Source organism: Anser cygnoides, chromosome 2, assembly GCF_040182565.1.
Source record: "Anser cygnoides isolate HZ-2024a breed goose chromosome 2, Taihu_goose_T2T_genome, whole genome shotgun sequence".
Classification (NCBI taxonomy): domain Eukaryota; kingdom Metazoa; phylum Chordata; class Aves; order Anseriformes; family Anatidae; genus Anser; species Anser cygnoides.
Window position 1 is genome coordinate 87,070,788 of NC_089874.1, and position 23,928 is coordinate 87,094,715.

The following is a 23,928-nucleotide window of genomic DNA, read 5'->3' on the forward strand; positions in this document are numbered from 1 at the left end:
TGATGAGATAGACCTGTTGCACACACTTTAGCAGAAACATTTCCAAGAAAATTTAATAAAACACTAAGATGAAAGAGGGTTTGAGTTTTACAATCACATTATGATTCAGTTCAGTAACTTTTAACACTCACAGATTTATATGTTTGCCCCAGTGGAAACCTACTCTAAAACCAAAGAAAAAAAAAATGAATTATATAGGTTTTCCTGGAAAACTGAATTAGTAAATCCAGCAAGCAAATAAATTTGTGTTTCTTGTCAGAATAACAGTGCAGTTGGAGTAACAACACGGAATCAATCATATCATCAAGATATGGAGAAACTAGCAAACAGTGGCAAACCAAGTGACTTTAATCATTAAGACAATATAACAAAAATCGGTAAGGGAAGAGTGGAAAAGCATTGTCCCAGATTTGTTTGCCTGTTTTCTTACATAAATTGTTTCCCAGATCTGTACATTATAACAAAATCACCTTTTTGAATGGCACAAAATCTCTGAAGATTTCCTAGCAAACCATAGTCTTAAAAATGCACTCTTTTCTTAATGCAGAGTAGCAATGGACAGACCTAAAGTGACCATTATGGGGCTTTTGATAAAGGCTTTATTTATTTCTATAGAGGAGGAAAAGCGGGGAATTTTCCCATGTTGTGACTGTATCATATTGTGAAACCGTTGTTTTATTAGCAGGTGGTGAGATATACAAGTAAAAATCTACAAACACAAAAGGTCAAAGTGAAGGATAAAATTCTCCCCTAAAAAATCCCTTTGGTTTGTCTACCATTTCTTAGAAATGCTATCCTGAAAATGTCATGAAGGATTAGAACTACATGGAGAACTGATCATTTAAAAAATGATTTAGTTAAAAAACCATTTAGTTTCCCCATGTTTTTTAATCTTTAAAAAATACCAATATCTTAAAACATTCAAACAAAACAGCTCAACTTTCAAAACAACTAACTTTTCAGGTGAAACTGTTTTATATACATATCAAAATCAGCTAGTTGTTTTCATTGACTTTATGCTCATCTATAAATTTGACACAAGCCTATTCGCTGAAAGAGTCTTGCCCACTCCATGGCTAAATATGGAGCAATTTATCATGCTCCCCAAGGTTTACAGCATACGTGTGCTTATGTGTGCTGGAGATGATGGTAGAATTTGAGGGTTGTAGCAAAATATTTAGCTGTCTTTCAAGTGCTGAGTGACCCTAGATTGCATTACTGTAATTTCTCCCTGCCTTGAACCAAGAAAAGGCTTTTCTACATGTTTTAATATTTTCAGGAAGAACATAAAGCTTTGCTGCAGGCCCATGAAGAAGCACAAAAAAATTGTAGCCATCTGTTAAGTACTGTGGGCTAGTTTCAAAATAGACACAAATGGTGTCCTAATCATAGTTCAACAGACTGCCTATTTTTAAAATAGACTGCTTACTGAACATACGTTGGGCTATCGAGCACAAAAATAAGAACCTAGTATTATTGTCAGAAGTCTTGTGAATGGTCAAGTGCAACTGAAAATAGTTTCTATTGGCATGCTTTTGCATGCTTTCCTATCTAATCTCTTCATGTTGTTTTTTTTTCTTTTTTTTTTTCCTTCTGTAAAGGGCTTTTTCCTATTTTCTTTTTCTTTATTTATTTTTTCCTTTAACTGTGGGATGGGAAGGAACATGGAAAGCTGGGTTTTTGCCGCCACCATTACCACAAAACACGTAGCTTCTTTTTGCTTGTTATTTTAGCTAAAATTAGTAGTAGCTGGAGAGTGTTCTTTCCTGGTTGTCCCGGATAGCACTGTAGATGCTTAAGATGCCTATTATGAGCTCTTAACTGTGAACTGAAGAGGTGTGCTGTGGAACCTTTCACAAAAGTGCTCTTATTCTAAAATAAACACTGGTCTTCAAAACAGGTTAAAGCAGGAAATAAAAATATTCTAAGCAGCCTGACTTACGTACTCTTCCCTCGCAGTGCTTCTGCATTTCAGTGCCCTGTCCTGTGAAGCTCTCATTTACTGCTTTTCCAGTAGAGACTTGCCTTTGCTACAACCCCTGAGACACGGGTGTCAGCACCAGGTGTGGCTGGCTTGGCAGTGGAAGTTAGGCCAACTTTTTGTAAATGCTCTGCCTGTTTTCCTCACAAGTTTCCCACAGTTGTTATCCTTCATGCCTCCTGGTAGAAATAACAGGACTGTTAGAAACGTCAGTGACTGACAGCTCCTGGCATTTTAATGTCTACCACCCACCTCTGTATTTCTTGCTTATTGGCATAATCGAGAAGGACATTACGGCAATGCCTCTAGCAGGAGGAATGCCTGTTGCCTTAGGTCTGCCAAGAAACCAATTGCTCTGTTGCACAAAAATTAAATTTCTCTTAGAACTTTTATGTCATTTCCTCATTTAAGTGCTTGATTTTCCAAATCTCAATATATTATTATTATTATATATATATATTTTTAATTTGAATTTTTGCTTCTCTTGAAACACTTTAAATACACTAATAAATTAATAACTCAAAATGAAATTTTATCGTATGGCATATTGAAACCTATATAGCTCTTTTGCAAGCAGAAAAACAGCTTTTGCACAGACCCGTCACTTGAGGAAATGAGTAACTATAAGTTCCAGAAAGTACAACACCACCCAAGAATCTTCAGGCTCTGGAAGGCAGCGAAGATCCTTTCCTCTCCCTTTCGGCAGCTTGATCCTCTGGGTGTTGCTCCTGCCTGACCTACCTTCGGCCTTTCCTCTCTCCCTCTGGGCTTCCCATCCTAGCCTCATCCAGCCAGCCAGTTTCCCTTCAGTGCGTGACAAGAGGATTTTCTGCTCTCCCACTCTGGCATTCACCCTGCTGCCACAATTCTCATTTCACCTCTCAGCCGCCTCCTACTCAACTCTTTCTCGTCATCTCCTTGTCCACCCAGGCCAAGTCCTCCTGCACCTTGGCATCTCCGTTTCTTATCTCTATTCCCCCATGCCAGTTCTTGCACCAGAATGATTTGCTTGGCGATCCCTGCTCCCAAATCTGATGCACAGCTGCATTTGCAGGAAATGCCCTGTTCCAGCCCTGCATTTCTGACACATACTCAGGGTGGATGTCATGTTTTAGTAGTGAAGCCACAGCAAGCCTTTATACGAGGACTTGTATTAATGGCAATATTCAAGCGTTGGAGCATTATGAAATGTTGGCAGCTTTCCCAACAACAGCCAAGTACATCTTTGATGCAATGCTTCCTTGCAGTGCACCCCCACACATCAAAATCCTTGCACTGAAATATGAAAGTATTACTGATTCTCAGAGGAAAAAAAAAATTAATGTCATAAAGCACATTTTCTTGAATTTCAATTCTATAATAGCTGGTTTAAAGTAAACCTGCAACAGCAAAACATCATACTGACTGCCATAACCAGCAGAGGGAATTCCAAGCCAAGCATACCTGGGAAAACCAAGAATAACCAAACATGTAATCTTTTCATTCAAACCAAGAGGAAAGTAGACAGGGAAATATTATAATCTCCATTTAGGAGATAATTTTGTCCCAGAAAAAAAAAAATTATAATCTGAACAGGCTTTGACAGAGACTGGAAGGGGAATTGGAGTAATTTGTGTTAGGCTACAGAGAAGGTGACAGCTGAAAATATAATCTGAGACTTCAAAGTGCCGTATGTGTAAGAAAATTAAATTACCCAGCAGCAAAATGCAACAACTAAGTTACAGTATTTTGATAACATTTGTTCATGCAGACTGCTAAGGATACTATGATGTGATTACATTTTGGTCTATCGCCAAAAATCCCCACATGCCATTACCCATTACTTACATTTTGGCAAGGGTAATATAGTAATTGGAAAAAAGACCTGCACCCCATGGCTACGTTAATTTCCCTATGGTACACCTGGGAGGCAGTACCACTACAGCACTTTCGGAGGGTTCAACTTGCAACCATTGCACGCTCAGCTTTCAGGGGCTAGATTTCCTTATGGCAAGTTATAAAAGAAAACCCAAACTTGTATGGTTTACGCTTTGCTGGTAATATAATTGATTTAGGCACTGTGCTCAATACCTTTCCATGTTATTTTGATAGTGTAACCGAAGTGTTTGGAAAAAAAAAAATTAAAAAATCTTGTATGGGTGTGAATCAGCAGTGTGATTTCAAAGGAAAAGATAATGAGATCTGAGGTGCAAGCAAGATGAGCGCTGTACACACCACTTCACCCGTGTGTGGTTTGGCAGAACAAGACGAGGGGGAAGGCCTGACCTGCCGGTTAGTTGCTCATGAGACATTTCTTCTCAGAAAGAGTGGTCGTGCATTGCACGGGCTGCCCAGGGAGGTGGTGGAGTCCCCGTCCCTGGGGGTGTTCAAGGAAAGGTTGGACGGGGTGCTTGGGGACATGGTTTAGTGGGTGACATTGGTGGTAGGGGGTATGGTTGGACCAGATGATCTTGGAGGTCTTTTCCAACCCTAATGATTAAATAATAAAGGTGTACTGCCCTCTAAAACAGCACACGCTAGCCAAACGCGATTTTTAAAGGCAGGAACCGGCTGCACAAACCGCACTCATATCAGGGCAGAAGAAGGAAAGAAAAAAATACGGAAACCACCAAGGTGGCGGTTTCACAACGCTCACTGCACGCCCAGCAGCGGCGGCGAGCAGTAAATTTTCAGACCCGGGCCCCGCGTACGCCACGGAGCCTCCAGCCCCGAGGCGGGTGAGGAAGGGGGCCGGGCCCGGCTTCACCCTCCGTGCCCGGGGGGCCTGGCTGGGCCGGGCCGGGCCCGGTGCCGCCCCCACGGTGCCTGGGCGCGGCCCGGCGGAGCCCCGGGGCAGCCACGTTGACAGGGGGCGCGGCCTCGGCGGGGAGCGGGGAGCGGCCGGTGCGGGGGAGCGGGGTAGGGGCGCGCCCGTGCGGGCACTGCGGGAGCCGCCACCACCGCCATGTCTTCGCCCCCCAAGGAGAAAGCCGAGACGCGGGCCGGACACCCTCCTGCTGGTACTGCCGCCGCCGCACCGCTCCTTCCTGCTCCGCTCGCCTCCGGGGACGGGCCTGGGGGGGGACGGAGCGGAGCGGAGCGGAGCTGTGCCCCGGGCTGGGCGGGCAGGAGGGCGGGCAGGGGCTGCTCCGGCGCCGCGTCCCCGCGGAGCAAAGCCCCCCGGAGCCCCCGGGCTGGCTCTGTGCGGCTCTCGTCCCGCCGCAGCCTTAGGGAGGGAGCCGTGCCCTGCCTGCGCGGGGCGGGGAAGGAGCAGCCCGCGGGCAGGGAGCTGACAGCGCGCCCCACATCCATTTTGTGCCGGCACTCTGCCTCGCTGCGCCAGCGGGGCGAGCTGGCTGGGTGCTGGCTCGTCCCCAGCTTTAATCCTGGGGGTGGGCCTGGTGGGAAGCGAGGTGCTCACTGAGTGCCCCGCCGAGGCCGTTCTGGCCGTTTCCACCCGGTGTTAAGTGCTGAGGGGCGAGGGAAGCAGTGGTTGGGCGTGGGGAGCAGCTGGGCCTGCCTTTGGTGTGGCATCGACCCGTCACCAGCCACGGCCAGAGCTCCTCTGCACAGTGGGACTGTTCCTTGCTGCTGTTCGGTTTTCTTCCTCTTTACTGCTGCTCTATTGAAAGGGGAACTGCGCTATTAGAAGGGGAACAGTGTCCCTGCGCTGACACCTTTTCTTATGTTTTGTAACGCTTCCTCGTGGAATAGTTTTTCAAGTATTTCAGTCCAAAAATGCTGAAATTCTCAATTCACAGAACAGCTAGTTTCAAATTCAAATAATTTGATGGGATATAATAGCTAAATTTTACGTTGCGGATTTGAAAGCAGTCCTCGAACCTGAATTGAATTCTGCTTCTTTACTATAGCGAGGACCTGAAATTCCTTTAAATAGATAAGAGAAGTGAGAGGTAATTGCTTTCCTTTGTGTGGCAAATGCAATTCAATAGCTGAGTTAAGCTGATCCCTTGGCTGAGCAGAGTTGTCCCACTTCTGCAGCCTGCCCTGTCCCAGCATTAGCCCTTGCCTGACCTGGTGGTGAGCTGGTTCAGGTAACTAAGCCAAACTAATTTGCCAGATGTCAATGGTTTTTGCTGCCATAGCTCCTCAAATCCACTCACTTTCAGTTCAGCTTCAGTGTGAAGGAATTATTGAGATGTTAGACTGGTGCAACCAGAGGGCACAGCTAAACCATCGACTGACAGGGAGAAAGGATGAGTGGCATCTATTTCCAGTTAGTTGCTTTGTGGCTGTGTTATTTTGTTGTATGTTTTAAAGTTTTGTTTCAAAACCTGTGTTTTTAAACGTGGGATTTTTTTTATTTTAAAGGCCTAGTTTAGGCTTCACAGGCCACCTTTAGAAATGAGCAATGCACAGTGCAAAATTGTAATTGCAGTACAATACAGGTTTTCATTGCTGTCAGAGTATTTCAGTGTTTTCTTTTCCTTTTTAAGACTTGCATCCACGTACGAGCTGAAGACCTTGCTCAGCTTTGTACCTTTTAAGGTCCGTAGCAACCCTGAGGGTATTCTGTGAGTATGCACCAATTCAGCTTTGGAAGGGGATCGCCAACTCTGTCTTTGAGGCCAGAGACAACCGATGTTTTACAGTATCCTCAAGTCATTCCTGCAGGAGGGTGGTTTTGAACTGGTTGGCAGAAGAAAGTCCCTCTGACGCGTGGTCCTTTTAACACTTCGAGAATCCACAATAAATGTGCTGACTAATGGCAGTTTATACTTACTGTACAGGCTGAAGCTGGGTTTTAATCCTCTATCCCAAGCTGGTTTAGATCCTCGAATAATAATGTAATGCCATATGGCAGTTTGTAAGGAAGTTTTAATAAAATAGAAGTAAGGAATTCTTGAAAACACCAACAAAAAATGACTACTTGTATGCAGCTGGAATAGCGCTCATAAATAAAAAGGCTAATTTCTAGCAAGGCGAAGATGCAAATGGGGGAACTTTTTTGACTAATGGCTCGACAGCTCTGGTTTTGCTGCATATGGTTGTTTCTGTAATTAGGGATGTATTACCCCGCTGAGTATGAATCGCGTGCGTAAATGTTAGGAAAGATTTAGATCATGAAATTGAAGCTGAATTGACAAACTCGTTATATTTCACGTGCCCGGTTAGCCCTTGCTTATGACTGCATTCAGTCTGTTAGCTTCCTCTCTGCATTGATCTTTCCCATGGGGGGCGAGGCGGAAAGATAAGAAAAACACTTGAAAACAGAAAGGATAATGAAATGGAAAGAAACCTTAAGACCTCAGGCTGGCAACAGGGTACACGAAGCAACTTTGAACTCCGTTCTGAAACTTAATAAAGCTTAAGTTGGGACCCTCATGTATAAATATATATATCCATCTGTCAGTAAGATCAATGTATCCATAATACAATGCTGAGTAGGTTTTGTACGGCTTGCAGTCACTCTGAAAACGGCTGTGTAATTATGCTTTCAGCTGTTCATTTCTTCTAATAGCTACTGTGGATGAATAAAGCAAGGTGATTGTATTAATAGTTTATTTATGAAGCTTTACAATAGATTCATGGAAATAGTTACGTGCTTTTGTTCTGCATTTAAAAAAAATAGCTCTAAGCCAGGATTTCTATGAAATAATGGTATATAATAACTCTTACTTCCATTCTTGTTTTGTCAGACACTAACGTATGTTCCCTTAAGCGTGCAGAAGGGCTTGTTTAAAGTTTCCCTCAGTATTAGCTTTTCATACATCTTATAATAACAGATTCCATTATATTGATATGGTTCATGAGAAATAAATTTTGTATTAATATTTAATACTACGCTGAAGGAAAGCAGGGAGGTGCTAAAGATCTTGGTTGTACTGTTGATTTCTAGTACAGTGGGTGATATCACTTGCACCAAAAGGTTTGCCCAGAAGGGACTGCCTCTGGCCGTGAGGTTGCACATCACCCATCTAAATGAGCAGTGCCCAGGCTTGCAGTGGTTCTGCAGGCACTTGGTGCTTTCTGTGACTTGGTGTGATTTATTTCGGGAGTAAGTCTTGGAAACTAGGAGGAAGGAAGGGGTAAGTAAAATGAGAATGATTACCGATTCCAGATTGTCTTGAATATTAATTGATTAACGTGGTAGCTTAATGCATTTCCAAAAGGGTGTCTGGCAGAGATGTACCCTTAAGGGGAACACAGGTTACCAGTCACAGAATAAGCAAGACGCTTCTGTCTACCCCTCAGAGCAAACATGGCAAACAGTAGTTAATAACCAGAGCTAAGCTGTCATCCAGCAACTGGGCAAACAGACTTCTGCTGTTGCCGGTAACTGGTTCCCCTCTTTATTTCTCGCCTTAGAAGCTGGTGGCTTCTCATCAGCTCCCTACCACCTGCAGCTGCTCCCTGGGCTCCTGCCCTTGCCAGGATCCCCCTCAGTAACTGCAGTCTGAGGCCCGTGGAAACTGGCTTGTTCCTACTCCCAGTACAATTGTTGACACCTTCCTGTTTTGGGCATTTATTTTTGGCAGCGTTTTGGAAGGTGATTTCTCAGTTATTTAAATGCTTTTTCCGCTCTGTGAAGGATTTGCTGTAGGAAAATCTGAGCTCATATTCTCTTAATAACAACTTTTAAGTAACAAAATCACTGTAGTAAGCGTCAGTGAAGCTGTTTGGTGAAAACCAGGCAAGTAAGAAATAGATGAATCCTCTTAATCCAAGAAAATCTCACAAATGGAGCATTTTTTACTTTAAGTTGGTGCATATAATCATTTCTTCTCTGCCCAACACTGACATGTAGCTGGGTTGAAATCTTTTGAAAACAGAAGTCATTTATGTTGCAGAGAGATTCTTTCTCTTCTTAAGCAAAGTCTTTTGAAACCAGATTGGGTATGACTGTATCGTATCTTGGGTGGCATAGATGTACCTCAGCTGCATGTACAGGATGCTTATATAAATATTCCACTTTTGTTCTCAGAAATTCAGATTATTACTGCACTTGTCAGCTGGATTCTTCTTTTGGTTTTCAGATTTGCACAGTAACCCTGGATTACTGAAGATCATTCAGTTATGCACCAATGTACTTCTAGATGACTATGCCAGTAGATATTAGTGAGGGGGAAAAAAAAACAAACCTGTTGCATTGGTCACTCGCTATCGTGCCTTTTAATTGTCTGCTTATTTGTTTTTTAATCCTTCATAACTCTACCTGTAGAGAAATCTGATCGTGTTAGTTGGATGTCCTTGCTAGTGACAAATAGTGAAAACAAGTGGCTGGTTGCCTGATGATAGATAATGTAAACCAGGAGGGATTTTGGCCAGCTAAGTTTGTGCTAAGTCCTTGGGTGTTGTTTCCCTTAGTTCTCTCTCAGATGGTGAAAAGCTGCAATGTGGGAGCACGCAGGTGTTCTCTGGAAATGCTGTTTTGTGACCTGGCAGATGGGCGATAGCATCTTCCACAAAAAGTGATTTTAAATTGAGCTAAGAGGAACTGATTGTGCAAGGCTTTAAGTCTATAAATTACTGTTAATAAAAAATAATGAAGGTAAAGTAAAACAAGTGCTGCAAGTAAGGATTTTAGGACTTTTTTTGCAGGTCAATGCTGTCCCATCAGACTGTAGATTAAAAATAAATCATTTCTATAGCCTTGTACTCTTTTTAGTTCAGTTGATAGGTTTTCTACAGAATACAGATGAATACTTGGATTTGTAAAAGCATAAATGTTTAGATGTAGTTTATTTCTGTCTCAGATGTGGCATATAGTGTCAGCTATTTAGCTGATCAGTCTTGCTCTTGTTCTGGCTTGTGGATGTATCAAGCACTTTGATTAAGTTAAATGGAGACATTAGAACAGGACAGCACTTGGTAGAATTCAGTGTTTGCTTTTATGAACCACCTTGAATGTGTAAGGACTTTGCATCAGGAGAAAATAATAGGAATTTTTATTTTTGTGCCATCTCTAAAACTACATTTATTTGTTACCTAATCTTTCTGTCTTTCCCTGTGCCATCTCAAACATGTTTCACAAATTTAAGTATTGTAGGTTGTATGCTGGAGAGAATACAAAAACGGTTAATACGTTGTGTGTTTTTTTCAATGCATGATAATGCCAGAGTTTTTATTGTTGATAAAAGTTCTTTTTATTTCCTCTGTTGATTGCTTGTCTTTAAGGTCCTTTATCAAATCAGAATCTTGTCTTTCAAATATCACAAAGCTTAAAAATCTATTTAACAAATCCAGGGACCAAACATGCAGTTCTTCTTGGGGCAGGTCACTTTCCCTTTATTTCCTTCCCTGAAGCAGGCTGAGCACTCCTGTGCTCAGGAGTGTCTGTTCGTCGCTGCTCTGAAAAGCTGAGCTAAAAACTAAGAACTTTACCTGCTCCTAGGCTTCAGGGATTGGTACTGAATGGTTGTGAGGTGCCTTAATTTCTCTATGGCTGGGTACAAAAGGGCTGTCAGAAGTCCCAGCCTCCCGTAACCACACGGACAAGCTGCTTCAGCTCCTTTTCAGTCACCCACGTCTGTGCCCTGCCACTATGTGATGTCTCAGGCTGCCTGTGGACTTTCCAGCACAGAGCAGCACATCTGTAGGTGTTCTCATTGACTCTTGACTGCCCTAGGGGTTTTCTGGTTGGTGACTGGTTGCAGTGTAGCACATCCAGTTAGCTGACAAGATGCATCATATATCCCGTGTTTCACTGTAAGCACCTATAGCAATAGTTGAAGCAGACGAAACCCTGTAGTATTAAAACAGAAAGCAGATCAAAACCATCCTGCCTGTTGCTCCACTTAGTAGCTGCAGCGTTAAAGTCTGGGTTTAGCTCCTATTTCAAATTTAAGCATTACTGGGGATAGATGATGAACATAAGTGGATTTGCTTTCACTTCTTGTTTTGTGTTTCAGAGAGATTCTTTTCTGTTTGCATCATTTCTAAAACTAAATCATGACAAGGATTGGAAATGCGGTAATAGTTTTGCAAAATGAAAAGCTCTGTTCTAAATGCAAGTTAGGAGGCCTCCTAAACTTTGCTTTATACTATGCTGTTTACAAAATATGACTATATAATAGCTGTAGTTTTTAACTTGAAATGACAAATGAGATTCCTCAGCCCTTCTTGTTTTATGAGAGTATTTAATTTCCAAGTTTGTGGACTTTTGTGTAGCATTATGCAAGCCATCACCTTGGTTTCTTCTTCTGATTGCTACAAGTTAACAGACGTGGGGGGAAGAGTTAAAACAGAGTTGAATTTCCTAAAACAGTATTGAAAGCGGTTGATAAAACAAGCGGCTGCCTCCCAGGATGAGTGGAGATGGCAGAGGCAGTCCTGAAGTAGCTGCTCCTTAGATTTGCCACTTCTAAACAGCTTGGGCTCCTTTCTCAAACTGTGATTATTATTAAATTACTCTGCAAAATACAGTGTGTGTGTGAGGGGGTGTCATCCTTAAAACATTCGTTCTTCACATATACTGGTTTGACTGAGACTTGTTGTGTCTTTCTCCATTTTTTTTTTTCCAGTGAAAGCAGGCGGGATGCGGATTGTGCAGAAACACCCACACAATTCTGATGCCAAAGAAGAAAAAGATAAGGATGACCAAGACTGGGAAACCAGCAGGTGAGCATTTTGTTTTTGTGCATATGCTACAGCTAATTTCCATCACCTTGAACATTATCAGCAGTTTGTTTTCCTTGCGGATAGTAAACAAATGGTACGGTTGGTTTTGTATCAAAATTGATTTCAAGCAGTAGCAAGTTATATGTTCCTTCAAGATATTTGGGGAATTTAGGTATTTTTACCTTGTCAGACCTCCTTTATATGATTCTGGCAGGTAAGAGAAGGATAGAGGGAAAAAAATGCAGTTAAAGAAAGACATCAACTTTCCTAAAAATCTCTGAACATCATTTCAGACTGTGCAGAAACGGTCTGGGTACGTTTGGACACAAGCATTAGACTGTCAGCCTACATATCCTGTATGTGAAGTCTTCTTGCCATGTGCTAGTTGATTCCTTCTGCTGTTCAGTTCATAATCCCTTCTCTGAGAGGTATTTGACAATATGGTAGTCAAAGACAAGTAAAAATAAAGTTATTAATATTAGCCACTTTTGTTTTATATGGTAATTCCACTTTTAGTGCTGGAGGATACCAAGACAGACAGCTGTTACCTGGTAAATCTGCTAAGTGACTGCTGTGTAGAAATGAAGGCAGGAAAGATTCAATGAACTAAGCTATATGTTCATACAAAAGCTTTCTTTTTTTTTTTCTGCTTTCCTTGGCTTGCTGTTTTTCTTTGTAGCCAACACTATATTTATGTAAAAGCCTTATGTACTACCATTGCTTTGTCCTTGCAATTTGCTCAAGGCAAGAAAAAAAAGTCATAGCTACTCTTGTACTTTGGTAAGTAGGCATACTTACATAATGTTTATTTAATATCTAAAACAATGGTAAGAAAAAAGGCATTGTGAAAATGTCTGTGAATAAAACTAATTTATTTACTAAATCATAATGTGAATAGGAAAGAAGTAGCATGTTTACGTGAAGGAGAAAGTAATTTTAATTTATATGTTTAAATGAAAACTAAATTTTAACCAAATCAGTCATCTTGTAATTCTGCGTAGTGGAACATAAGTTGCAACAGAGTTTGTATTGCAGTTGAGTTTTGTCCAAAGGATGAAATTGCATTTTGTAGTTACTCTTGGGAATGCATGCTTTTATTTAGGGTATGTTTTATACCTGCCATTTCTTCCTTTTTCTTGGCATGCCAATGTTGTGTTGAGGCAATCTCATTAGGATCCAAATGAGAAGACTTTTTATGGCTGCTCACAGATCTAAACCTGTAGTACAGCATAGCTATCTCCTTTATTCATTTCTTCAAACAAGTTTATCACTTTCGTCTCTCAGTCAAACAGTGTCGGGAAAAGTTAAAGTTTTACCTTGCTATATTTGGCTGTGCCTGGTCTAGCAAGTACTGTGGCACAATAAAAGCAGATCTACAGAGGGAAACAGTGCTGAGAACTTAATGTTCACACACGTGTGTTCTGGAGGTCAGTTAGTCTGGTTCTCTGCTCCAAATGACCAATAATAGCTGGCACGTATTAGGTGTGTCCTTGGAGATTAGCTTTCTCTGCAGCAAGTCCAGGTCAGGTGCCCCGAGATCAATCCACGGTGCAAAACAGAGCGCGACCGACGGAATGACCAGGAGGGGAAGTCCATGGTCTTAAATAAGATGCTAACAAATATGTGTCCCCTATTAATACTGTAAAGCAGATCCAGGAGCAATTTTTGCGCCTAAAGGAGAGTAGAAAGTTGAATGACTTCTGGAGCTACTTCATTAACTAGTGTATAGTTAGCTGTGGCACCTCAAAATCCATGGCTTTAGCCATCCAATCAATTCATTGTCAAAATACGAACTTGGAGTCTGCTTTTTGCTTTGGTTTTCTTGTAGATAATCCTTTATCTGTCCCTTAGGCACTCATGCATACAATTATTCTTGAGCATGTATTTTAATACAAACAGCTTTGGTCTGAATTTCCTTTCTTTGATTTAAATCAAAGCTATAGGCAGAATAAGCAAATTCCACGGGCCATAGTACATAAAGCAGTTTGCAAATTTTAAATTACGTGGTTGCAGTGTGCTCACTGCTTTCATTCTGGGAGGTGCAGTCCCCTAGAGTTTCTGTGCCTCTGCTCTTGGTGATCCATGGTGACCTTGTAAAACATCTGTATTTCTGATGCCAGTGGAGAGAGGTTTATCAGCAGGGGTAGAAGAAGCCACTAGCATTCTGTTCTGGTTTCTCTGGCATCAATGTAGTTTTCGGTCATTGCTAGCTGGTATTTTATGTCTCCTCACTAAGCAGATGAGGAGAGCAGATGTTTAACTTTCTCCTGTTACATTTTCAGTCTTTCCCATTTTAAGACAATTTTAAGGTGGTATTTTGGTATGATGCAATCTGTGCTCCCTGTTGCATTCAAAGTCAAAAGAAACAATAGACCTTCAAGCAGTTCTTACTAGGTGATACTGTCAGCTGACAATAAAAAATAATAAAACACAGTAACAAATTTTGTGTGTTAAGAGGGAGGCTAAGATGACCTAGCGATTGTTTTAATCTTACTGTAGGCTTAGTTGAGGACAGATTAGTGGAACTAGCAATAAATTGCAGCAGATTTCAAATTCTTTCAAAATTCCCTGGGAACTCTCAGAATGTGTCCTGTCTGAGTTTGCACATCAGCATGGGAATCTAGATAGTTGCCAAGTAAGAAAGCTTGCAGCTAGAGTTCATAAAAGTACCTGTAGCTTTCAAGACAGATAACATTGTTTTTGCAGTGTGTTTGCAGAATAAGACACTGGGTTAGTGTTCCTAGTGTTAATATAAGCAAAGCTGATACAGTGCAGTGACAAAATGCCTTTAAAATAACATTCACCATGTAGATCTTAGATACTTCTATCTCTTAGTTACTTAACACCTTGCAATCCAGTTACTGTAATTTACTTTGCAAAGTATTTTATTCGGTCCTGGTTCCTAAAATAAAAATGTTATGACAACCTGCCATTTTGTGGTAGGTTGACTTGTCATCATGGCAGTTTGTGATTCCTTAAAACAATACGTGGTAAGACGATCTTATACTAATTTTAAACTCTTCCTACAAGACAACTCTCAGCCTTGAATGCTAATGGAAGCATTTTTATATGTCTTTATATGTGTGCCATAAATAAAGCTCTATTTAGAGGAATGGCTAGATCTGATTATATGGGAAGAGCTCAATGAAGGAAGGGAAGAGTTGCATTGCTGGATTTAGGTGAACTAAAAATCATGTGTTCGTGGCATCCAAAACCAGTGGCACCGCTGTGGTCAGGATGTCAGCAGTGAACTTGAATGTGAGGGTGAGGTCTGCGGCCCACGTGCTCTTTAGGACAACAGTGATTTTGATCAGCTTGGTTGGAGATAGTATGCTGTCTGGATGAACTTCTGGTGTGATCAGTTATTGTTTTTCTTGTGTTTCTGTAATTGCTTAAGACATGCGTTGATTCATTATTTTTTTTTGATATGGTTGCAGTTTTGATTGACAGTCATACTGATTACTGCTGGAAAGTTTTGTGGTACTGGATGAAGGTGAAACAATTAGAAGTAGGGTGATGAATAGAAACCATCATTTTTCAGGACTGTTTGTCATTTGGAATAAATAGGCTGCTCATAATTCAGGACTTTATTAGAATGCATGTTTAACTGAGATTTGTAACACTGTGCTCAGTCCTGTGCCAAAATCTGACTGTGGCCATAATAAATACTGAAAAGCAGATAACTTGAAGTGAGAATGACTCATTCAGTTTTGCACAACAGCTTCATTTAACTGTCTCTCTAGGACCTCAGGAAGAAGAAACTATAATCACATATTGGTATCTGGATGGTTTCAGAAAAAGTAAAGCAAACCTGGCTCATTTTATCCTGTAACAAACAGGACAAACTGCAAAGGCTTTCATGACTAAAGAGTATTTCCTTTTCTTCTGTTGTATTTCTAATACAAACTGGGGTAATTACTGAGCATAAACGCAGTAGAGTGGTATTTCAGTATCCATATGTAAATTGTATGTGGTTTGTATCTTCAGCTTACCTGGAAATTGTGAATCCAGCATTACATCTGACTTTCCCCTAAACTATGGAAAGAATAAATTATGCAGCCTGGATTTTAATTCAGTCTAGGATGGGGGTATTGGCCTTGGCTGTATTTATTGTGCAATAGAAAAAGAAAAATTGAAGAGGATAATTTAGAATGTGGGGACTCAAAAGCAAAACCGTGCTAATGAAGCATATGGGTGACCATATGTCAAAGAGCCTGTCTCCGTTCTTACTCAGTTTCACAGTGAGAGAGGAATTGTTGAAGGTCCCTGTCATTCTTCAGGTATCTCTGTTATTTAAGTCTGAATATTCTAGTTAAGCTACACATGTTTTTTTTTCTTCTAGAAGTGCAGTGGAAATCTTTTTAAGTCTAGTCTGTGGATTTATACTTTCATTCAGAAATCAATTTGTTTTTCCTTTTCCTCACGTAGCTTTCTTGTAACTGACAAGAAGTAAGCTGCAGGCAATATTTCCATTTTTCATTTGCCACTGAAGAGTCTGCTGTCACTGAAATATTTATTTTTTTGCCATGTAGTGTCCCTTGTTATGCAAACTTCTGACAGAATTAAAAAAAAAAAAATTATACAACTAAGCCATTAGAGCAGACACGTATACTTCTTTACACCCTAAATATGGAAATGCTGGAAATTATTTCTGTTCCTTGTATTTCACCCTTTTCTGGTTATTTAACTGGGGCAGGAGCTGTAGAGTCTAAGTCTTGACCCTTCAATTTTGAAGCAGCTGCCATTCACCGTGGCCAGGAACTGGAAATGACATCTGGTATTCAGTTCACTTGCACTGGCTTGTAGGAGGTAATTAACATCATGGGTGACGATGTTTCAGTCCAATTTGTTCTAATATTGTCTGTTTTAGAGACAAGGATGCTTGACAGAAGGAAACCTTGGAAGTTCTAAGCAAAAAAAAAAAAAAATTACAGCTTGTTAAACATAGAAACCAGAGCCCTGTGAACATGTAGCACTACTGCACATACTCAGAATGAGTAGTGCATTAGTGTTTGTCACATGTAGTTCACCAACATATATTTGAAAGAACTCTTATGTTCCTATATCTATAAAAACAAAATGTTGGAAAAATGGGCATTGATTTAGTGTAATGAATATTCAATATTTTTTTTTTTAAGAGATGGAGTAGGACAAGCTCTAGTAGGATAGGCTCTATCATCTGCTTTAATTTTTTGAGAGGAAAATCCCTAGATAGGTTGAGGGTTGACTGAGACTCCCTTTCTGGGAACAGTGCCACCTTGTTGCCTGAAGAGGCCCCTTGTGCTACTGTGTTGGTGGAGGCAGCTCTGAAGGAATAAACTGATGTTATGTACAAGCATTAGTCATCCACATGCAGATCCTTTTCTTTGACAGAATTCACATTTCTTTTACCAGTCTATTTCCTGATCTTTTTGGAGCCTCATTCTGTTACCTCTGTGAGCTGAGTCGGCTTGATACAAAGTTTATGTACAAAGAGCGAGTTTTCACATGGTCAAGCAAAACAACAAAAACTTGATTAACTGTATGGGTGTAGTGGATATGACTCCTGAGGATTTTATTCATGTCTTTGGTCTTTTAGCTCTTATTACTTAGGTATGGAGCTTTGCAGGCAGTTAGCCTTAGTTAGAGAATGAAATGTCTGGGGATAATGCAATGGAAAAAACAACTGGGCTGCAAACACCGTGCTTGCAGTTTCTGGGAAAGATACAAGCTTTAGCAAATGTTGGGCATTATCTCCTTTTCATAGCAGAGTTTGCTGTGACTTGAACTTTTTCTTTACTTGGTTAAATATTTCAAAGACTAAAAGGAAGTTCTGCTAGCAAAAGGGCTGCAAAAATCTGCAGCTATAATTCTGTGATATTATTAAGCAGAGAATAAAACATCTTAGTACAGTGAGGGAAAGTAGCTTTCTACTTCTCAAAAACATCTTTCTTTTCTCAGAAGAATGTGCTTTGTCTTGTATTGTTTCATTCCTCCCATCCTCTTCATCTTTACTTTGGACTTAAATTCACTTCACAGTAAAGAGAACAGCTTCTTACACATCACATTCTTCTCGTTTCAGTGATACTGCTCTCAACACATTTTCCCACCTCATTCTTCATTTTCATGTCTTAATCTTTTGCATAGTGCTTATGATTAACTTTATTAGGCTTGAGCATCTGTTAATCCATGCATAATTTGTTTAATTATGAAAACAAAAAGTATTAGCAATTTTCATGCAATTGTTTCAGGACAATACCTTCTCCAGATGACCAGTCACTAGGAGAAGTAGCAAAAAAATTACCATGACCTGTGTTGAACCTTATCAAATGCATTTATGGTTATAGATTTAACTATAAATACAGAAATAGCATACATAATACTGACTTTTAAATGCAGAACTTCTGTAAAGCAAGAAAAGAGTTTGTGAATATCTCTGATTAAGTGAAAACATCTGTGCATGTTGGGAATGGAAGAGAAACTAAACAAGATTATGAATGAAGCATTCTCTTACAGGAAGATATGAGTCTTCTGAAACACTGGTGCATGCTTCCAGTATTTCTTGATGCTTGAAGCAGTAAGTTGATAAATCCATCAATGTAAGTGCTAGTTACGGTATTATATGGATAGCTCTTTTCATATTCACCAAGTACTGTGTGCATGTGTGAAAAGAACTAAGAAAAGATCTGATGTTCCCCCCCCCCAAAGTGAGTAAGAAGATACACCATCCATCTCAGTGAGAGCCGGGTTCAGTCCCAAAGAAACATATGTTGTCTTATGAAATTAGCTAGAAAGCTGAGTTGAATTGTCAGCCAAGCTGGTATAAGAAAATGATTTTAGAAGAATGAAAGCCTGTGATTTGTATTCTGTGTGATGAAGAAAGTGAGAAAAGCTTAGTCATATGCGGGAGTAAAATGATCTGAAGCGAAGTAGTGTCTTGAGTGACATAGCTTATTTAGCACGACATTGTGTCTGTACAAAAAGTAAAATACCTCAAGCTAATAACTTTAGCAGGTATTTTGCATTGTGCTTTTCTCTTGGTATCTTTCCAAAGTAGTGTAATACATGGAATGAAGGTCACTCTGCTAATTTGAACGCAGAAAACAATGTTGAAAGAGGTATTACATAGGCATTGTAACACACAGGAATCTCCAAACCCAACAGTATAATCAAATGTTTTTCATTATGCCAACTAAGCCCAGATAGTTGTTATTTAAATATTCGGCAACTCTGGGGGCCTTTCTGAAGCTAAAGGTATGAATTTCCATCAGAAAAAGCTGCCAAAGAACCAGATGCTATTCATTTATTTAGAATCAAAAACCTATGTTTGAAGTGAAATTGCCATGAGCTAAAAATGAGTAGGAGGTGTGACTGACACTATGTGTGCTAAGGGGGGATCTAGCTTTTCAAGTAGCACCTTCCTCTCCCTTGTTAAGTTTCTTCTGCCTCAACTGTGTCAGGCACTGAATGTTGAAGCAGTTTAGCATTAAAATAAACTTAAGATTTATTTATTTATTTATTTTTAAACTGTCATTGGGCAAATCAGAAAGAAATTTCACTCAGCTGCTTCCAGGGCACTGGTACCAGAAGCCAGAAAGGCATGAGAGAATTGAAGAAAACATTGAAAATGCTTGTTATATCATCAGAGTTTTATTTAGTCTGCTGTTGCAGTTGATAGAGCTAGCTGTTCCATTGCAGCAGATTACTTGCCAGGAAAGTGTTCGCTGCAGTAGACTTGCTGCCTTCTGACTTTATTGTAACATTTATATGATTGCAGCTTGGTCAGAGGCATCCTGTTATATAAACTGCAATTAGCAGAAAATACTTCAGCAAGATTCACATAAATCTTAATTCTAATGAGTTGGAGTTTCTTTGGAACTCATTCCTTAGAATGTATGCAATACTGTAAGCCTAGGACTGCTAATGCATTCAAAGAGGAGGTGCTTTTGTTGCTGTGGTGTATGACCAAGTTCCAAGACATACTCTCTAGGTTTAGATGCTGAGAGTTTTCTTTAATACAAAACAAGATGCAAGTTTTTTTTTCTTCTTCTTGAACTTCTTTAGGTTTGATTGCCAGTGAGTGCTTCCTTGACTTCAGTTTTGGCACGTCAATACATGGGTCAGCACCTTAACTCATCTAAGCTTTATTTAGTTGTTTCCGTTATCTTTAATCTGCAGCATAAATTTGATATTCTTTCCTGCTTTCTTCAGACTACAGTCACGTGCATAAGTACAGACTGAGCTTTTGTATCAGAAAAGAGAGAAGAATGAAAATGGTCATTAAAGCAAAGAGAAGAGGAGCTTCAATTTATACATTTTCGTTTGATTTCTTCTTTTTTAAGATGAAAGTAGGTATGAGTTGCAGTGTTGGTTGATGATTCATGATCTGCCAAACACAGCTTGATTAAAAAGAGAACAAAAAAACCCTAACACCACGTTATAGCTTTCGAAATATGGGAAAGGAAGGAAATGTAGAGTAGCTGAAAAAAAGAAAAAAAAAAAAAAACCACTGGCAGAGGTTTTGTACAGATTTGTCTGTTTTTTCAGTTGAAGACTGAGAAAACCTGATAAATATAGATGAAAAACTTAAGTATCACATGTTAGTCTAACTAGCATAGTCTCTGCAAATAAATCCTGCAGTGAAGCTAGTCGGTCTTTGGATAGATGTCAAGACATGGATGTTTTTGATCTAGAAGTCTAATTTGGTTCTGTACATCTTTTGTGTGCTTTGACTTCCATAAAGTAAACTGTTGGAATAGATGAAATGCCAGTGTATGTGAAGAAACCTAAAAAATCTGTATGTGGAATACAGTTGCTGTATTTCAGTGTTTGGTATTTGATGTTCATGACTTCCTACTCATTACTGAGCTTCCCTTCATGTCCCACTTACTGCACTCCTGGTGTGATAATTCTCTTTTAGGGTGCAAGTCTCTGGTCCATCTGCAAGGCATCTTGAAATAATTTGGAAATGATGTTTTGGAGGCAGTGTCCTCAAAGTGTTCCTATTCGATTGGCAGAGTAAACATTGACTTCTGTAGTAGCACTCGTGAACTAGTAATTACAGACAATCCTGTAACTTTTCAGAACTGATGTCCATCACTTATTCACATAGTAGTTGGGACCAGAGACACTTTTTCAACATTGTTAGAAAGTAAATCTTTTTAAGCTAGGGCAATAGAAGCATTTCCTGAGGCAAGACTTGTGTTCTGAAGACATTTGACCTCTTAACTCTGGGAGTGCTAGCCAAGTAAGTGCTGGAAGCCCACTTGTTATGTGGCTCATACTACGTGCTGGGAGCCAAGCCAAAACCACCCAGTTCAAAGTGCATACCTGGCCTGGAGCTGCCACGGTGCAGCAAGGCAGTGCCCCCAGTCCCACAGCAGGGACAGGTGGTCCTGGGGCAGCTCCCATCGCCAGCCAGGCGAGGTGGTGGGTCAGGGCTGGGGTCTGCCTGGGAGCAGAGGTCAGTGAGCTGGGTCTAGCGCGGCCTGCAGCTCCCTCACGAGGGGAGCGGAGGGGCAGGCGCTGAGCTCTGCTCTCTGGGGACAGCGACAGGACCCGAGGGAACGGCATGGAGCTGGGACAGGGGAGGGTCAGGCTGGGGGTTAGGGAAAGGTTCTGCACCCAGAGGGTGGTCGGGCACTGGGACAGGCTCCCCAGGGCAGTGGTCACGGCACCGAGCCTGCTGGAGTTCAAGAAGCGTTTGGACAACGCTCTCAAACACATGGTCTGATTTTTGTGTGGTGCTGCGTGGAGCCAGGATTTGGACTCCATGATCCTTGTGGGTCCCTTCCAACTTGGGATATTCTGTGATTATACTCGAAAACCTTATTAACAAAACAGGTTGGTTGAAAGAATTGGTATCTTGTACCAATATTTTCAAAATGCATTTGAAACGGCCTTCATGGGCAAAGAGAAGTAAACCCTCTTAGAGAGCCTGATCACTACATTATCTGGTAAGTAAACAGCGTAATGAGTGATCGTAGAGAAGATGGGGGTGGACTTCTCCCAGCAGTCTACAGTGAGAGACAAGGATTGCAAATGGCAGCGAAGGAAAATCTGACTGGGTATAAGGAAGGGAAAAAATAATATGTAGTGATGATGGTGTCCAGGTGCTGAAGAAGGTGTCTGGAGATTTTCAGAATCCTTCTTGGAGGTATGCAAAAATTGACAGGTCAAGTCACAGTAATGTCGCAGCACTTGGAAGTGACCAGTCCAACCTTCTGCTCCAAGTTCCTTGCAGTCTAAACTATTCTGTAATACTATGAAATAAGAAGGATCTAATAGAAGTATCAGTAAATCAGGTAGGGAGGTGATGTGTGATGCCTTTATTTGCCCTCTTCCATAACACAAGATGAATATCCCATGAACAGCAAACTATTAAACACGTGGCTGTTCTCAGATGAACTAGAAAGAAATGACTGAAGTTTTGTTGGTAGGTCTCCTAGCAAACTGATCTGTGTGTAGAGAATTTTTTATGATCATACATCACAGCAATGTGAGAAGCTGCTAAAGATTCCTTCAAGTGCACTGTAGTCTCTGTATTGCCTCACACATGGTAACGCTTCTGAGAGGCTTGCAGGCTGATTACTGTCTGAAATGTTCATGTGGTACCTTGCCATCTTTGCTAGATTCCTGTCTGTGGTATGGTAGTGGGAAAAGAAAGAAAGATTGAGTTAGAAATAGTGTGCTGTGAGCAGGGTAAGACAACTGGTAAAATACTTAAATCTCTCTGTTCTGTAGTAAGAGCTGTGCCTTTGTTAGAACATTTAACCTTGGAGCCCTGGTCGTGGGCTAACACAATTTTGTGCTAGTTAACAGATAAAATTACTCAAATCTAGGCTGCAGCCAGAATGCGAATCAACTTCTTTCCCTTGCATCCACCTGCAAGGAAGAATTTGTTGCCTGAGGTTATTGATGTAGGTTTTGAGCCCTATATTTACTCTTCCAGGCCAACCAGGGAAGCAGCTTCTAAGGCTTTTGGAGCTGCAGATGAAACTGCTAGCCTTCCACCTCCGTCTGTGATACCTTCTGGAGGAGAAAAGCGTTGAGTCTTATGGGGGGACAAAGCTGACTTCCCAATCTGTCTTCAGCTAGGCCCAGGTGAAATGAGAGATTGCTGAGGAGCCCTGCAAGGGGATCGATCAGGTGGCTGCTACACTCTTAGGCTAAGGTGTGGAGGTGCTAGTTTCAAACTGTTCTCTTCCCCTCTGTATCTGGCCTTAAGCCTTGGACCTTTGCTGGGTTATCACCGCTGAGGTACAAATATCCCTCCTTTGCTGCTGTGTGCTCCATAATGGATCACTGAGAAGTTGAATCCAGTGCAGTTTCACATCTTAAGATGCAGAAGTTGACTTTGTCAATAAGTTTAACAGTGGTCTGTGCAGATGTGTTGGTTCTTAACTTAAGTTAATGAATCAAATGTGGAGTTTTGGTTTCATCTGTAAGTCCTAAATGGTTTTATTCATCATTATCTGGCATGCAGTAAACATTGCTGCTGAACTTGAGATTTCTCAATACATTGTGCTGTAAGAGTGCTTTGAGGAGGTTGTGAAAATCTCTGACGTACTCCAAATCTGTTAAAAAGAGACAGATCAGTAAGATACTCTGGAACTTCCTAAGAGAGTGTAAGGACTGAGTTGAGATAGATTATATCTACAGTTAGTACTTTAATTATGTTGTTTTCTAATTTGGTGAAATTTCAGATGACTGGGCAGCTTGTAACTGTATTTTTAAATGTCCAAGCAAAAAAATGACAGAAGCACATTTGAGAAATTTGATGTCATTGCAAGCAAGAACTTTTTAGGGTTTAAAAAGACTTAAAATAGCAATATTTATAGTATCATTTATATATCAACAGTCCTAAAAAAAAAAAAAAATCTTCCATGTGATATAGAAGGAATAAATTTCCTTATCAGATTCTTACATAATTTGCTAACTGTGGTGTGTCTGACACTTTTTCCTGAGGCAAGATGAGCCTGTGAATGAGAGGGAGCACTGGCTGATGCTAAATGAAAAAAAGGAAATCTTCAAGGCTAATTTTGCTAGTATTTCTCAGAGTGTTTCTTTTCATTTCGATATGGGAAGACAGCTGTCCTTCAGTGTCCTTAATTCCTGGTAGCTAAGCGGCCACTGTCCTCATTGTGTTACTTTGGTTGTTGTTGCTCTCTCTCCTGGAGCAGCTTTGTAGATCTCAGTTGCAAAAGAGTTGAGGGCATGGATAATTGCCCTCAATGAATCTGACTGAGGATAAACAATGAAGTATAGAGGACACTGTGTTTGTTAAGCATCAGTTCCTCAGAGTATAGTGTCATCCTCCCTTAGTAGACTAACGTAGAAGTTCTCTCTGCCATTCCATTTTTATAAATTATTAGCTGCTACACTAGTGAATTATGGGAAGCCTAAGT

The 23,928-nt window shown here is 40.7% G+C and overlaps 1 protein-coding gene across 2 annotated transcripts in view; it reads left to right on the forward strand.

The window, feature by feature from the left end:
* Positions 1–4,812: 4,812 nt before the first annotated feature.
* DAP (death associated protein) overlaps positions 4,813–23,928 on the forward strand; it is a 48,338-nt gene continuing 29,222 nt past the window's right edge. Inside the window, exons 1-2 of one of the 2 annotated variants that reach the window (XR_010829530.1) lie at positions 4,813–4,980; positions 11,446–11,542. Coding sequence is in view for 1 of the 2 variants with exons in the window: in XM_048076399.2 (XP_047932356.1) it covers positions 4,926–4,980; positions 11,446–11,542 (152 nt within the window). In the remaining variant the exon portion in view is untranslated. The remainder of the gene's footprint in view (positions 4,981–11,445; positions 11,543–23,928) is intronic. The other variant, XM_048076399.2, reaches the window with a different exon arrangement.